Source organism: Drosophila tropicalis, unplaced genomic scaffold (genome assembly GCF_018151085.1).
Source record: "Drosophila tropicalis isolate 14030-0801.00 unplaced genomic scaffold, ASM1815108v1 contig_443, whole genome shotgun sequence".
Taxonomy (NCBI): Eukaryota; Metazoa; Arthropoda; class Insecta; order Diptera; family Drosophilidae; genus Drosophila; species Drosophila tropicalis.
In genome coordinates this window covers 6,081,137-6,096,537 of record NW_027172907.1, presented here as the reverse complement: position 1 = coordinate 6,096,537, position 15,401 = coordinate 6,081,137, and the positions used below count along the sequence as shown (strand labels likewise).

The 15,401-nt window shown below is 38.3% G+C and overlaps 5 protein-coding genes across 5 annotated transcripts; 3 read left to right on the top strand and 2 right to left on the bottom strand.

Moving 5' to 3' along the window:
• The first annotated feature begins 15 nt into the window (after positions 1 to 15).
• Positions 16 to 2,943, top strand: LOC137574068 (zinc finger protein 577-like). The gene is made up of 4 exons (XM_068286178.1): positions 16 to 323; positions 381 to 1,033; positions 1,093 to 1,365; positions 1,429 to 2,943. Exons 1-4 carry the CDS (start codon positions 110 to 112, stop codon positions 1,777 to 1,779), a joined length of 1,491 nt encoding a protein of 496 aa, XP_068142279.1. The 5' UTR covers positions 16 to 109; the 3' UTR covers positions 1,780 to 2,943.
• Positions 2,944 to 3,141: 198 nt separating this feature from the next.
• On the top strand, positions 3,142 to 5,838 carry LOC137574225 (uncharacterized). Its single transcript, XM_068286396.1, has 4 exons — positions 3,142 to 3,523; positions 3,803 to 4,717; positions 4,782 to 5,469; positions 5,536 to 5,838. The coding sequence occupies exons 1-4, from the start codon at positions 3,218 to 3,220 to the stop codon at positions 5,826 to 5,828; spliced, it is 2,202 nt and encodes a 733-aa protein (XP_068142497.1). The 5' UTR covers positions 3,142 to 3,217; the 3' UTR covers positions 5,829 to 5,838.
• Positions 5,807 to 7,708, bottom strand: LOC137574226 (zinc finger protein 813-like). Its single transcript, XM_068286397.1, has 3 exons — positions 7,353 to 7,708; positions 6,427 to 7,273; positions 5,807 to 6,367 (listed from the first exon to the last, which is right to left on the bottom strand). Exons 1-3 carry the CDS (start codon positions 7,633 to 7,635, stop codon positions 5,983 to 5,985), a joined length of 1,515 nt encoding a protein of 504 aa, XP_068142498.1. The 5' UTR covers positions 7,636 to 7,708; the 3' UTR covers positions 5,807 to 5,982.
• Positions 7,709 to 7,947: 239 nt separating this feature from the next.
• On the top strand, positions 7,948 to 8,805 carry LOC137574070 (10 kDa heat shock protein, mitochondrial). Its single transcript, XM_068286181.1, has 3 exons — positions 7,948 to 8,103; positions 8,264 to 8,425; positions 8,496 to 8,805. Exons 1-3 carry the CDS (start codon positions 8,101 to 8,103, stop codon positions 8,643 to 8,645), a joined length of 315 nt encoding a protein of 104 aa, XP_068142282.1. The 5' UTR covers positions 7,948 to 8,100; the 3' UTR covers positions 8,646 to 8,805.
• A 7-nt stretch (positions 8,806 to 8,812) lies between these two features.
• Positions 8,813 to 9,538, bottom strand: mRpL20 (mitochondrial ribosomal protein L20). The gene is made up of 3 exons (XM_068286179.1): positions 9,347 to 9,538; positions 9,072 to 9,280; positions 8,813 to 9,013 (listed from the first exon to the last, which is right to left on the bottom strand). Exons 1-3 carry the CDS (start codon positions 9,431 to 9,433, stop codon positions 8,857 to 8,859), a joined length of 453 nt encoding a protein of 150 aa, XP_068142280.1. The 5' UTR covers positions 9,434 to 9,538; the 3' UTR covers positions 8,813 to 8,856.
• Positions 9,539 to 15,401: the final 5,863 nt, after the last annotated feature.

The following is a 15,401-nucleotide window of genomic DNA, read 5'->3' as shown; positions in this document are numbered from 1 at the left end:
TTCATTTGGCCCATAGCAACCTGAGCCTCTCATAAAAATTTGATCTCATACATTTCTTGTGGCTTAAACCCGCACGATATAAGGTGACTGTATAATCATCCCTTTAGCTATGGATCTGGTTAAGACAGAGCCAGAAGAAGTACGTGGAGGAGATTCGCCCGTATACGTTGTTGACTTGTATATGGACATTGTCAAGGAGGACACTGAAGTAAGCCCACCAAAGGACAGCGTTGAGGAAATGACCATCGAACTCAAATCAGAACTACCTTGTGAAGATGATGATCTTGATGGTGATGATCATGATGCTGATGATCAAGAGGAGGGTATGTATGAGGCATATCTCCTTTAAGAATTTTATTAATTGTATAATTGAATTCTAGACGAAAACAGCCAAGACGATATAAGCTATAAAATGATTGGGCCACCCAAAGTATGTTCTAAATGTAATAAATCTTGGCAACCGGAGTTGGTTCAACATAAATGCCATGTTAATAATGACCTGCCCTATAAATGTTCCATATGTCCGGAAAAGTTTAAGTTCAAGCGGAAACTGAAAGAGCATGAGAAATCTCATTTGGATTCATGGAATTTTAAGATTTGTGTCGAGTGCGGATCGGTTTGTAAAAATGTGTATTTTCTGATGAAGCACATGCGACAGCATAAGCATGACAAGTCAAAATGTATTAACTTCAAATGTAATTATTGCGGTGATAAATTATTTAAAAGAAAATCCCAATTGGAATCACATATGCGCCTGGAGCACCAATGCAGCGTTTGTCGTGCAATCTTTGATTCCAAAGACAAGGTCAAGCTGCACGAAAAATGTCATTTGAAGAGAAATATATCACCGACAGAAGATATAGACGGTGAGAGATCAGCCATCAAAAAGGCAGCTATAATCCGAACAAATCGCCGAATCATAACTCAACATAACTCAAAGAACACTTCGAAAAGTTCTGCAGTATCCAGTACATCCCTAGTGGAACCTCAGCTCAAAGCTAGCCAGCAAACTCAAGCATCGTCAAGTTCCTTGGTAATTATTTTATACCCAAGTCTAGGTCGCATTGAAATACTCATTATATTCATTTGTAGATTTCGTGTACTCCGTGTCGCGTCAAACTGGTAAATGTGAGTACAACGAACAAATCAGCGATGGATGTAAATAGACTCGTTTCTGCTGTTAAAGCAATTGTGATTCAAAATAGGGCCATGCGATCTGTTGGTCGAGACTACAATATAGATAAATCAAAACTATCTCGCTACATTTCGAAATTGAATGAAGCGAATTTGGATCCATCAACCGCGACTGATGAAGAATTGGCTGAGTTTCTTGCGATGATAAGTGGGAAAACTGGTGGAAAAACGGTATGTGTGATTGGTGTTATTCATAACACCATATATCCTAAATCTTTTCATTATCTTTTCCAGATTCTTAGCGCAGAGCAGGAGAAAGTATTAATGACATATCTAATAAAGGCAGGCGAAATATACTATGGCTTAAGTAGAAACGAATTAAGAACAATGTCATATGAGTTTGCGAAAAAACTAGGCGTTGTCTATCCTGCAGCCTGGGACGTTAATCAAATAGCATCGTATGACTGGTACTACGGATTTATACATCGTCATCCGAACCTAATTTTAAGGACACCGGAACAAATCAGTGCAAATCGTGAAAAGGCTTCACTGCAGCAAGTGCAAGTGCTTTCTTTGCTAATCTCAGTGCTGTTCTCGATCAGCAATTATTTGAGCCACATCGTATTTGGAATGTCGACGAAGTAGGATGTCCAACAGTCACTACAGACAAGTCAACAAGTCGCCGAATCAAAAAGCAAAGGACTTCAGACGAAGAGGGAAACAATGTGTCATTGGCGTTTGCCGTTAGTGCCACTGGTCAATCGATACCGCCGTTTTATATATTTCCACGGAAAACTATGGAGAAGAATTTCATGGATAACACAACACCCGGATCAGTTGGCGTTGCCAATGAGTCTGGATGGATGACTTCCATCGAGTTTATAAAATTCATGTCACATTTCATAAAATACGCAAATGCAGCCAAAAGTTCGCCGATTCTCTTGCTCTTGGATAACCACACGTCCCACCTCAGTGTGGAGGCCATAGATATGGCATTGGATCACGGCATAACGATAGTTTCGTTTCCCCCGCATTGTTCTCATCGGATGCAGCCACTAGATGTCAGTGTGTTTGGTCCATTTAAAGCCATGTTTCAACATCAATGCCAGGTTTGGATTAAAAACCACAAGGGCCAACCATTGGATATACAACATGTGCCGCATATCGCTGACAAATGTCTGGATGCAGCAGCCACGCCCAAAAATATTAAATTTGGTTTCCGAGCAACGGGCATTGTGCCATTTGATCCGAATGTTTTTACAGCTGAAGATTTTCTGGCGGCTACTTTAAGTGGCGAAAATCAATGCCCTGAAAGTGAAGTTGATGATCATCCCGATGATTGCCGAACTATAATGATTAATTCTAATGCCATAGATGCTACCGCCCAAGTAGAGGCGGCGATACCGGAATTGGTAGAGCCCTGCACCTCAAGTGCGTCCACACATAGTAGTCTCCTGGAAGAGATGACTATTCTTAGTCCCAGCGGAAAGAGAAAGACTATGAGGCAAACACAACCAGAAAAGGAGCTGGAGCAGAATACAGGCCAAATGCTGCGACCCAAGAGACGCTGTCGTGTAGAAATTATTCCGATTTCATCGGATTCTGATGCAGAAGACGACTGCATCATTTGCAAAAAACAATTACCTGTGAAACTTAATGACACCAACTGCATTCATTGCAATGTTTGTGATAGGGCTGTTCATTTCAAATGTGTCAACTTACAAGCTGCGCATTACACATGTGTTCACTGCGAATCTGATTAATTGTATTACTTTTCAACATAAATAAAAGTTACTTATAAATGTTAAACAGTTTTGATGAGTCTCATCATATAGAAATTGACGCAGAAACTCCACTAAAAACGTTAAAAGATAACGAAAATCGTTTAATAAAAGCAATACAAATTTATCTTATCTTTTTATAGCAAAAGTCTCGAATTTAAATGTGCCGCCCATCGGTTACGTTTATCGAATTTCACTTTGAAAGTTATCGAAATCAACCCTACGCAAACAATAAACAATTTTAGATGGGCAAAAGTTAATTGCCTTCGTTCTCATGAAGCCAACAATATTAAGTGGACACCATGAGCGTAGGCAACATCAAGACCGAGCCCATGGATGGACATGGACTACCGCCATCCCTGAACATGGACAATTTGGATGTAAATATTGTCAAATCTGAACCGGAACAGGACTTTGAAGAGGACACGGATGCTGCAGATGTGCCTATGGATTATTATTTCTATAACGAACAAGAGGTGCCTAGTGAAGAAGCTGAAAACGTAACCACAACGACATCCACAATGGCCAGTAAAACTGGTAAAAAAGGCAAACGGACCAGTAAAACGAAGATGCCGGGAATATTGAAATTTTTTGGTAACATCGAACGGGTAAGTGTACACTCACACACACACAGAGAGTGTAAGAGAGAGAGAGAGAGCAGTGGGGAGAAATAAGGCTAAACTAATTAGCATTACTTTTCTAATTACATCTGAGAATTAAATTGATTAATGAAATAGTCAGTGTGCTGCGCAATTTGAATTCTTTGACCATAAAATTAACGGAAAGAAAATATAACAGACTGCCATACATGCAATTAATTTGACCAAAACCTAATTACTTGAGTAATTAAACTGACTACAGATAAAGATATTGATTTCTCCTTACAGGTGGGCAATTCTAGTGGCCGAAGGGGCGTGATTAGTGCCTCTTGCAATGCTTGTCAATCGCGAATTCGTGGTTCCATGAGTGTCACATCGAATTTCATTAAACATTTGCGTACCAAACACTTTGATCTTCATGCGGCATTCATTAGGAGCAAAAAAATTGGACATTCTGACGGTGGCACCAGCACCACCACCACCAGCAGCAGCATCACCACTATATCGACAGTGAATAGTTTCAGTGGCGATGGCCACATGGAAAATGTTGCCCTTACCAGCAGCGACTTAAACTCATTTGATAATCGAATTTTAGACTATATAATAGATACGGCAGCTCCTATATCCATTGTTGAACGTTCTAGTTTTCGTAAATTGTTCAAGGGCACCAATTTGAGGGTAATGAATTGCTCAAAACTAATCGAACGATTAGATGATCGTTTTGTTCAAATGTCACAATATATTAAACAGATAGTTTGCCAGCAAAAATACTTGTGTACTACAGCGGATATTTGGTCAATTGGAGAGAGCAATTTTCTGGCTTACACAGCGCATTGGTTGGATGAGAAATATGATAGGCATTCGGTGGCGTTGGCATTTAGGAAATTTCCTAACAAAGATGGTGATGATCACAATGAATTGCCTATATTAGATGTGATAAAGAATTTAAATTCGGAATATGATATAAATAGTTCCTTAATTGTGGGTACAATGACCAACAATAGTTTAGGAAACTATTTAAATATATTCCATCAGTTTGGTATTGATTATCAGCATAGTAATGAAATTAGGGCTATTAAAGTACAAAGTAAAACTATAAGCAAACAGATCGAGTGCGCCAGTCATAGTCTAAATTTATTAATATCAATCGATTTCATTGATATCATAAGTAATGATAAGAATCTACGAGAAACGCATATGCAGGTAAACATATGGTTATATCATAAATTATCCATTGATCGACTACTACATCTTCTGTATGTTTCAGATTTTTCAAAAATTAACTCACATTTGGAAGAAATGTCAAGAGTTGTGGGCCTCTGAACATCTTGGAGAATCTTTGATTACGCCAAGTGTAACCAAATGCAATTCCATATACGATGCCATTTGTTGTATAATAACCCATAAAGAACAGTTGCCAGAACTATGCTGCCAATTGGATTTACCTGATATAACATTCACAACGAATGATTTAGAATATTTAAACGAATACCGTACATTAATGAGTCCAATTGCGGCCACCATTGAGTTTTTAGAGAACGAAAGTAATCTATATTACGGCTGTCTTATTCCTGCATTGACCTCATTGTATGTGAAACTGAAAAGAATCTCAAAAGAATCCCCAGATATCCATGTATTGAAGAGTACTGCAATTGAGTTCCAAGATGTCTTAAAGAAACGATTCGCAATCTATTTTAATTTAACCGAAGATGCCCATCAGGCTATAATCGCTGCAGTCTTATGTCCTAGCCTTAAGATGCGTTGGTTCAATGCCTTGGCCAATATTTGCCGGAAGGGCTGCAAGGCAGACGACATACATCGAATCGTTATAGCAGAGGCTGTTAAATATGCCAAATTGTCAGATAATGATAATTCGAAATTGATGAATTCCGAGCAATTCCGTGCCACGCCCAAGCAACAGGATAGCGATGATTTCTTTGAATTTGAAGATGTTGGTAAGATGCTTCTCAAATCGATTGACTTTGATTGATATTAATTTTGAAATATTATTCCTTTATCAGATGAGACATCAGATGATACAACGTCATCAAATCTCGCCGATTTGGTTAATGTGCAATTTCAGAGCTATTTACGTGATACGGGCACAACATTCGATATATTAGATAAATATCCACTACTACAGGATTTGTCTATGAAATTCAATACGCCTTTGCCGTCGCCGGCGCCGTTGGAGCGATTATTTTCAATTGAGACAATAGGCAGTCATTGGAGAAGATGTGACCAATCATCGGACTATTCAATTGAACGATTACTCTTAATAAAAGCAAATAGTGGATTGGTGAATAAATTATAATTAAAACTTACTCGAATATTTATTATCCTATTTACATTGCTTTGTTTAATTACCAATTGGAATCTATCTAACTTGTAAACTATCTGTTTCACTCTATCTCATGGAGCTGACCATGATTTGAATTTGTTAGGCATAAGTATGTTGTGTATTTAAATTAACTCATCATAATAGCATCATGTTCCGCTTGCAGTTGGTCCAATTTTGGGCATTCCTTAATGTGTTGCCACAGTTGTACGGTCTTTGGATGCTTCCTCAGACAGTAGGGGCACTTGTAGGGGCAGACACCGTCATGTGAACGCATATGGGAAACTAAATGATTCCTTTGGCCATATGCCTTCGGGCACACGTGACATTTGTATGGTTGCTCTATGGAGCAGAGCATACGGGTATGATTGTTATAGCCTTGTTTATTTGTAAATTCCTTGCCGCACAGATTACACTTGAAGGGCCGATATCCGGTGTGCCAACGCTTATGGACCATTAGGTGATATTTCTGCTTGTATGGTATTCCGCAGATCTCGCAAACGAATTTTAAATTACTATGAGGAAAGGGAATTAGATGGGGAAAATCATTTAAACCAAATTTAAAGTCACTCACTGATTCTCTACGAATTTGTCTACCATGCTATCCTCTACTTCTCCTGCTGCTGCTCCATCAACATCAGCATCCAGATTTTCTATTTTTAATCCTCTGCCTAATGTCGTTGATGGTTCTTCGCTGTCTGAGGTAGGACTGGGATTGGGCTGCTGCTTCTTTGACTTTGTTCTAGATTTGTTCTTGCTACTGTGAATTTGCAAGTGTTTCTTCAATTGATCTCGCCGAGAATAGGCCCTTGGGCAAAAATTACACATATATGGTCGATCGTTATCATGAAGACGCAAATGAGCCCGCAGACCAGCATTACGGGAGAATGTACGTGGACAGAATGGGCATCGAAAGGATCCGTGCTGTGCCATATGCAGCGTACGTACATGTTCATTTAACTGAACCTCAGTCGTGAATGACTCGTTGCAATTGTCGCATGAGAAACATCGCTTTTGATTTTTATGCGTATTCATGTGCATTGTAAGATTCTGCGGATAGGGAAAACTTCTGTGACACAGGTCACATTTATAGGGCTTCTCATTTATGTGCTGACGCATGTGTTTCATCAACTCTGTGAAATTCCAGCAGAGCAGTCCGCACTTGGAGCAGGTGCAGTCTCGGAGGGCTGACATGTGGCTTTTTTCATGCTGTTTCAGTTCACGTTTGTACTGGAATCTAAGTGGGCAGACCTTGCACTTGAAACGCTTATAATCTATTTGTTGACATATGTGACCGGTTAGCTCGAGATCGGTTTGGCAGGACTGACCACATTTAGAGCAGACCTTTTGTGGTCCCATCAGTTGGTAGCTAATATCCTCGGGATCTTCTTTCTTACAAAATTCCTCGTCCACCATTAGCACTAGACAAGGTGGAATACCAATTAGTTCACCTTTTCTTAGATGTACTTAACCATATAAATATATAAATTGAATGATTACCCTCAAAGAATTCCGTCGTTTGCTCCGTCTTCACATTTATTTGAGGTTCTACTGTGGATCCGTTCAAGGAAAAGGTTAGATCTTCTCCGTAATCCACTTTTTCTGTTTTGATTACTCTCTCATCCAGTTCGAGCTCCACTTTTAACAATCTATCAGAGTTTCTTTTTTCCCCGGACAGGCAAATTTCACTGTCCTCCTCCTTAACAATTTCCATAAGCAAGTCATTTGACTCAAGTGAGGAATCATCTACGTAAATGATTGGTTCCGTCTTGATCTGGGCCATGATCAGACTTTAATATTTTGTTGAATATCTGTTTTTATTCCGTTTTTAGTGATTGTGAACAGATCTGACTGAATGTCGATAACAAACAATCTACGCTAGAGATGGTCAAGGTATGATCGTAGTTCAGTTACGATCTTGTCGGTTAAGAAAATATATTTCTTAACAGACTAAAAAAGACATATAGTGCCTTGGCCATTGATTAACGCAATCTTTTTCTTTTAATTCCACATAAAACACTTATGGGATTAAGAAATAATATTTGAATTTACATTTTGAATACGATATTAAAAAATTCAACGTATTAATCGATACTCTTATCGCTGGCAACAATAAAACGATAGGTCGATTCGTATTGCATTGCTAGAAGTTACGCCGGACCCGGACCGCCCGCACGTGTGTTAAGCTTGCACTTTAATTGAATATTAATTCCTAACATCATCCAGTTTGCATTTAAAAATCTATAATATGGTAAGTCAATTGGATAATTAAAGGAAGTATACTTTAATTCATGCCAAGACTAGAGGCGCAGGCAAGACGGCCTTCGCGAAGTTTCTAAAGGGCTTTTTGCCGGGTGTTTGGGTGATTGTGTAACACTTCATCCATTAAACTCTAATCTGTGAAATTCTAGGCCGCCGCTATCAAGAAAATCATCCCAATGCTGGATCGCATCCTAATTCAACGTGCTGAAGCTTTGACCAAGACGAAAGGCGGCATTGTTCTGCCAGAGAAGTCGGTGGGCAAAGTTCTCGAAGGTACAGTGGTGGCTGTTGGACCCGGTACCCGCAATGTTGTAAGTTTTCTGATTTCATCATATCAATGGCATATGGATCATCTTTATCATTGATTTGTATCTGTATTAGACAACTGGCAATCACATTCCCATTGGCGTAAAGGAGGGCGATCGTGTCTTGTTGCCCGAATTCGGTGGCACCAAAGTCAATCTAGAGGGTGACGACAAGAAGGAGTTCTTGCTTTTCCGTGAATCTGACATCCTTGCCAAATTGGAATAGAGTGGCAGAGAAAAAGGGAGCGAAGATGATGGCAGATGCTGGCACATGTCTCATAATTCTATGAATTCTATGTTTTTCTATTAGTTATCCGAAAAAAAGAAACAAAAATGAATAAAAATCCCCGGTTGCAATATTTTTGTTTGCATAAATGGAAATAAAAGCTCGAGTTACTTGTTAAAAATAAACAAAAGCAGGAAGTCTATATTTTAAATTAATCCAATTTTAAGTTTGACAGGCCATAGACCTGATTAAAGGCGGATCTTCGCTTAATATCTGGAAACCCTTCAACTGCGGCACGTTCGCGGGATATTCTAACGAGCGCTTCAAATGAACGCGGCTCCCAAATGGCTAGATCGGACAGCATTTTTCTGTAATGGCAAAACACATTAGTATTATATGTCCGGACAATTTGTATATTCAACCCACTTATTTAATAATACGTCTGTCCTGGCCAGACCCTCTTTGAACGCCTCTAATGGCAAACCATATTGCTGGCAGCCGGCTTCCACCCGTGTTGTCCACAATTCGGTCATGTCAAGTTTCTTTAGTTTACGTCCTTTGGTGGCGTAGGCCAAGGCTCTGTGCACACTGCGTATGGCAAAGGAGTACACATTGCGTGTACGACTGCGATAGTGCTAAAAGGAATAACAGAATTTCGTTTTATTACTATTATTGTTGTTGGTTTACTCCCGAGTTCTTACCGCTGCCAGTTTGAAAATACGACGTTTACGCCAGAACTCATCAGGACCACGAGCTCGCACCAGAAGTGGAATATTTAAAAACACCATGTTTAATTATATTTCAAGGCTGGGCGTTAATAGTAACAGTTTTTAATTAAATACAAAAGGTTTTTCTAAATTTTACATAACCTACACCTGCACAATATTGCCACAGCTGACTATCGATTGGAAGAATATCGAAATAGTTATCGGAGTTCTCTACAAACAGCTGTTGTGGCGCCCAGTTTAAAAAAAAACGGACCGGTAGTGGTAGAATGTTAACAATGGTGATCCAAAACAAATATCCATGTTACGTTCTCTGTGTCTGAATTCCTTGCTTCACATTGTTTTCACATAAATTGGCAATTTTGTAAATGGCTACCGCCCAGCGAACTTCAAAGCTTCTGGCATTCGAATGAATCTGATTGCCAAATGTTTTACTTGTCAAAATTACTAATTGCAATTGACTTTGTCAGATTGAGAGAGCCTTTAAGTAGCAATCTCACTTCACTTCCATTTCTACCCCATGCTGCATTTTCATTTCCGAACTCTGCCCTTCGTTTTGACCAATTCCCATTCATCGAGCTATTATCCTAGATAAAAGGCGCTTACAGCCATGACAACACAAAAAGGAACTGTGCACCTCGAGCTGTCGATGAAATGAAAATGCAACTAAGAGCAGTGTGACTCTGAGGTTGCTAGGATATTGAGGTGGCTTTTCCATTTCGGTTAACCGCAAATGGCTATTGCCTTCTCTTGCATTTTACCAATGGGGGGCCGGCCAAGGGCATGTGTATGGACACAAATTTGTTTCTCTTAAAATGATTGATTTTCAGGCATTCATTTCTCCATTTATATTTATTTCCAACAATTGCAATCATTTTAATCTATGAAACAACGAAATCAAAAAATAAAAAAGGAAACAAAACTTAAATGTTTCCTGGACAAAGGGTAATTGGTTTGTAAGCGAACTAGTTGTAATAAAGGTGTCCAAGCGCCATTGCCAATGCCGTGGCCGTTGTTTTTGCTGTTGCTGTTGCCGCTGTTCCAGCTGACTCAACTTAATTGGCTCACGCGGCGCATACTTAATGCGCTTAGAATGAAGGGAAAAACGAGAAATAATCTCATCCTCTTCCTCTTCCCCATTGCCTCACTGCCCATTGCAGAAACGTTGCTTTTGTGATTCGCTTCAATTAAGTAAATCCTGAAATGAGCAACATTTAACCCCAGCTGCACTTTGAGTCGCCCTTAAGTAGCAACGATTTCACATTTAATTTTAATTCGTTTTCTAAGTAAATTGGGTGTGAAAATAAGCCCCGATTTGTATTTGTTACATTCTGTCTTGTGTTGCTTGCGTGTGTGTGTGTGTTTGTGTGTGTGTGTGTGTGTGTGTTAAGTGAATTAAATTGAAATTTGTAAGACAAAGTGCAAGTATTAAGATAAGTAGTATTATAATTATTTCAACAAAGCCTTTTGTCTCCTTTATGTATATTTAGGTATGTATTTTGTTTTATCATTTGGAATTAATTCATAAAAATTGCGGTTGAATGAGACAAAACAATATACAATTTAAGGCAACATGGAATTTATACTCAATTCGGCAACTTACCTCTAAGCAGATATTCCATTAGAAGCATGTCACAAAAGGTGTTCTCAATTTACCTGATTTTGGTTAATTTACCTTTAAGTTATCTCTAAGATATGTATTTGCCTACATATATGTATATGTACATACATATATTGCGTATTTTCTTACTGCCATCGCCTCTGGACATTTTAACATGGCAAATTGAGCGTAAATCTACAAAAAGTAAAGCAAATTTCTGGACTTTCACTGATATACTGAAGTGATTTTCTTTGCCGAAACGCTTCCGGCAAAATTTAATTAAACATGGAAAGCGCAAAAATTTAAACGTTTAATTGAAAAACTTTAAATTGTCAAGTCCCGAGAGGCAAACACCAAAAAACATACAAACGACACTTTTAGTTTAGACGGTGGACGTACAGACGGACGAATAGACGGACGCATAGACGGACCGACAGACGGTCGGAAGGCGGCGGCAACTTTTTGACGCAAACTCAAACGAATTTTTTGAGTGACAGTTTTCGCGGTGTTTCTGTTGTTCGCTCTGCAAATAAATTCCCATGCCCATGCCCATGCCAAAAACACAACAACAACAACAACAAAAGCCGTAAAACAAAAAAAGAAGCTCTGTGAAAAATTATGACTGAGGGAAAATCACTCATACGCATGGTGTACGGGGCAAAGATAAAATGTATAGACATAGAGATGGCAACAGAGTAAGGGTATGTACATGTATGTATGTCTTTTCTGTTCTGCAAGTAATTGACACGTGATAATTTAATTAACGCACCAACCGAGATACATACATACATATGTACATAAGCCTATAGCTATGTGCCTAGTTAGTATAGATAGCCTACCAACGAACATGGCAACCAAACAAGTAACACCCATCGTTGCAGGCCAAAAGAATAATCAACATCGAGGCCCCCCAAAAGAATCCCAGAAGGAATCGGCTGTCTGCTCACTCACTAATTGGGGGCAGCATCCATTGTTCTGACTGCCATTCATTGGCCACATTTGCCCCGGGAGCCACACAGGACCCTGGCTCGAAGAGACTTTGAGTGTCTCTTAATTACTGTGTGCGCGTGTTGGCAAAAGGGATTTTCCTTCTCGATGATGACGAGTCAACCATCTCCAACCCCACGCGCAAGTCTTTTGTTATACCAATTTTGCGTGTATTTCCACCTTTTTCTTTTCTTTTCTTTTTTTGGTTTTCTGTTTTGTGCTTATGGGTAGGAAGGGCGTCAAAATATGCAAAAATAATTGACATTAGCTGTGGGCTCTAATGTTGTTAGTTATCATAAATTATGTAATTAAAATTATCCCAAAAATAATACAAGAATATAATTTGTATAAATTGTGCCATGAAGAAAGCATCTAAGTAGCCAAAATCGTTTCTAGTTTAAGATAGAGTACCAATTCCATATAAATGTTAAAATTTACCAAGATTATGTATTTTCGGGATAGTTATAAAAACATAATTTATTAGCAGCGATAACAGAATTTTCTATAAATAATACTTAAAACAAATGATGGTTAAGTTCCATCAACTTTTGTTAGAACTGAAATTTGCATAGGAATTTTTGAGTGAATATAACGCTCAATTCTTTCTTTTTCTTTGTAAATGATTCCATATAAATACACAAACACACACACAAGCACACACAAACACACACACACACACACACACAAACACACTGACATACACAGAGGGAAACCTCGAATTTCTGCTACATTCGCAGATTGTGGTTGTGTGCCTTTTATTTTTAGGTTTCCGTTTTAATAGCCCACTTTTTTTCTGGGCGCTGCGCCAACCACCTGTAAAGGAGCATAGCAAGCACACACAATCATACAGACAAACACATATCCTTATGTTCGTTTCTCGTCGACAATGTGTCTCAGGTGCGAAATATCAACGGCGCATTACTGTGGCCATTGCAGTTGTCCATAATGGTTTGGCTTTGGCCATATAAGCCTCGACAATGGTGCAAAGCAGCCATTTCCCCGCAGGACAATTGTCCTGGCTTGGGGTTATAAACATTAACAGCATGCGTTTTTATCACAAGCATAGTTGATTATGATCTTCTTTTTTTCTTCTTTGCTTCAACTTGAATTACAAAAACCTGAAAAACAATTGTTTGTTTAATAATAATATACATTAGCTACATAGTCTACTCAATTATGTTTTTTTAACAATTTGAATGTGACATTCTATATTCACTTGACATTTTATGTCTCATTTGTCAATACCCTCGAATAATCAAAAGATTGAATAGGAGTATATGCAATTAATTCGATTTATGATTTTTTCTCCATCACATTTCCTTCACTACAGAGATACATAAAGCATATGGAGTAACATTTGCGTGCTGTGTTGACAGGTACATAAATAAGCATCCTGAGAGCAGAGTCAATTGCGCGAAAAGACATATGGGTATATAGGGCATCTTGACGTCGCGACATCGCTTGACGCATATCGAGTGGTGCTTCTTCTTCTTCTTCTCCTTCTCCTCCTGGTACTCGCCGTCAGGGCTTGTCATTGCGCTGATCCGTTAAGTAACCAATATGTATACTCGATTTTTATTGTTTGTCATATTGTGTGTGTGTATTTGCGTGTGTGTGTGTGTGCCTTAGAGTTGCTGTTCTTGGGTTTTCTTTTCGCTTCCTTCTATCAGCAGTAAAACTTCAGCTGAAAATATGAAACAAAACAAAAAATAAAAGCAAAATAAAGCCAATGAAATCGAAAAGAATTGCTCATGGGTTGTGTGGGGTTCGAGTGTAATACTTTTGAAATTGGCCTGAAATCTCAACATTTATTTTACCCACTTAGTTGAAATTAGCTTGGGCCGCTTGGGCGCCACCGAAAACCACCTAACCTTCCCCCCACCACATACAAACATATCTTCTTCACAGTTGCAGTCGCCTTTTCCTTTTATTTCAGTACTCTGGCTTTTGTATATATTGCCTGGGATTTTGTGTCTTTCATTTGCGGTTTGGGTATTGTGTGTTTTATGGTTATCATAAGATTTCTTTGCATTTTTTTTTTTGTTGGCGGCTTGGAAAGTAAATTGCAAGAGAATGTTGCGAAATATAAAAATAAAACGGTAAACCCTTTGAGACCCACGCAAATGAAATGTAAATTGAAAAGAAACGTATTAATCGATATTAATTAAATATCGGTTATGCTTACCATCTCTGGATATACAAATACAGGCACACATACACATCCCCGTAACACGCACACACTTTGAGTACTCCATTTTTCGAATTCTTTGTTTACCTTTTCCGTTAGACGCTCTCTCGATCGGCGTTAAACTTTTATGGCGTTTGATACGTTCGCTTACGAAAATATGGGTTTTTATTTGCATTCAAAATCGGCTAATATCACATCAACATACATACATACATACATAGCTTCTTTCTTTTGGTGTTAGCAACATTTGCATTGCATAGGAATTTCGCAAATTTTCCTTTTATTTTGGTCTTTGGAGTCTCCGTTGCGTCAGCTCTCTTTTCTTAATATTTCAAAGCAAACATTACGACAAACTAAAAGAGATGGATAGCGAAAGAAATGGGACAGTTGAGTGAAAAAGAGGTTCCATGCGAAATCAAAACAAAAGGGCCAAATAACAGAAAATTAAACTGGTAAGTATCTTTAAATCATGGAATTGGCTTTATTGTGTTTTAATTAAAGAAATTGATTTCAGCTTATCAATCTGCATACGGATTCCAATGAAAGGATTTTATACCAACTTAAAATTGTGGAAATTACATAATTTGAGACTGATAACAAAAGACTAAATTGGCTAAATATCGAGTAATAACAAGTAAGTCGTTTTTAAAATGAATATTATCCAAGGATTCAACTAGTGAACATTTTGGTTACTAGGCAAAGTCACGGTAACAAAAACATCTTTGATTTTTAGGTAATGAAACGCCGTTATTAAATTAAAGACCTAAATGGCTCTCTCATTCATTACTTTACATACATATGTATATACATACATACATATTTTTATGTATGTGTATATATGTATATGTACGTATCTTATCCTCTTTCTTTTGATTAATTATCCAAATATCACATTAATGAATTTCAAATAGGAAAATCTGAATTTTCTTCAGTATAGCGAAATATACTGCAAGTAAAATTCATAAATCAACGAGACGCTCATTAATTCGTATCTTGACAATTGGTCAATGTACACGATTTAAAATGCATTAAACGAAAAAACCATTGCCAAGAAGTGAGCAAAAAAAAAAAAAAAAAAAAAAAAAAAAAAAAAAGAACACAAAAAGAAACAAAACACCCAGTGGAAAAATGGCATTGAGGGCGGAACGGTCGGTACGGGCGGGTGATGAAGAGTCAGGTCTGGTTGACGAAGTAGTCAACACTGTGCGGCTGTATATCCTGGTCGTGTCCTGGCCGCGAAAATGATTAATGATAAA

Excerpts from the sequence above, each read along its gene's own strand:
- LOC137574068 (XM_068286178.1), top strand. The coding sequence starts at position 110 with ATGGATCTGGTTAAGACAGAGCCAGAAGAAGTACGTGGAGGAGATTCG. Across the intron at positions 324-380 it reads TGCTGATGATCAAGAGGAGG|ACGAAAACAGCCAAGACGAT; the intron begins GTATGTATGAGG and ends ATTGAATTCTAG. Across the intron at positions 1,034-1,092 it reads AAGCATCGTCAAGTTCCTTG|ATTTCGTGTACTCCGTGTCG; the intron begins GTAATTATTTTA and ends ATTCATTTGTAG.
- LOC137574225 (XM_068286396.1), top strand. The coding sequence starts at position 3,218 with ATGAGCGTAGGCAACATCAAGACCGAGCCCATGGATGGACATGGACTA. Across the intron at positions 4,718-4,781 it reads TACGAGAAACGCATATGCAG|ATTTTTCAAAAATTAACTCA; the intron begins GTAAACATATGG and ends TGTATGTTTCAG. Across the intron at positions 5,470-5,535 it reads CTTTGAATTTGAAGATGTTG|ATGAGACATCAGATGATACA; the intron begins GTAAGATGCTTC and ends TTCCTTTATCAG.
- LOC137574226 (XM_068286397.1), bottom strand. The coding sequence starts at position 7,635 with ATGGCCCAGATCAAGACGGAACCAATCATTTACGTAGATGATTCCTCA. Across the intron at positions 7,274-7,352 it reads AACGACGGAATTCTTTGAGG|TGCTAATGGTGGACGAGGAA; the intron begins GTAATCATTCAA and ends CACCTTGTCTAG. Across the intron at positions 6,368-6,426 it reads GACAAATTCGTAGAGAATCA|TAATTTAAAATTCGTTTGCG; the intron begins GTGAGTGACTTT and ends CTTTCCTCATAG.
- LOC137574070 (XM_068286181.1), top strand. Across the intron at positions 8,426-8,495 it reads GACCCGGTACCCGCAATGTT|ACAACTGGCAATCACATTCC; the intron begins GTAAGTTTTCTG and ends TATCTGTATTAG.
- mRpL20 (XM_068286179.1), bottom strand. The coding sequence starts at position 9,433 with ATGGTGTTTTTAAATATTCCACTTCTGGTGCGAGCTCGTGGTCCTGAT. Across the intron at positions 9,281-9,346 it reads GTATTTTCAAACTGGCAGCG|CACTATCGCAGTCGTACACG; the intron begins GTAAGAACTCGG and ends TATTCCTTTTAG. Across the intron at positions 9,014-9,071 it reads ACAGACGTATTATTAAATAA|AAAAATGCTGTCCGATCTAG; the intron begins GTGGGTTGAATA and ends TTGCCATTACAG.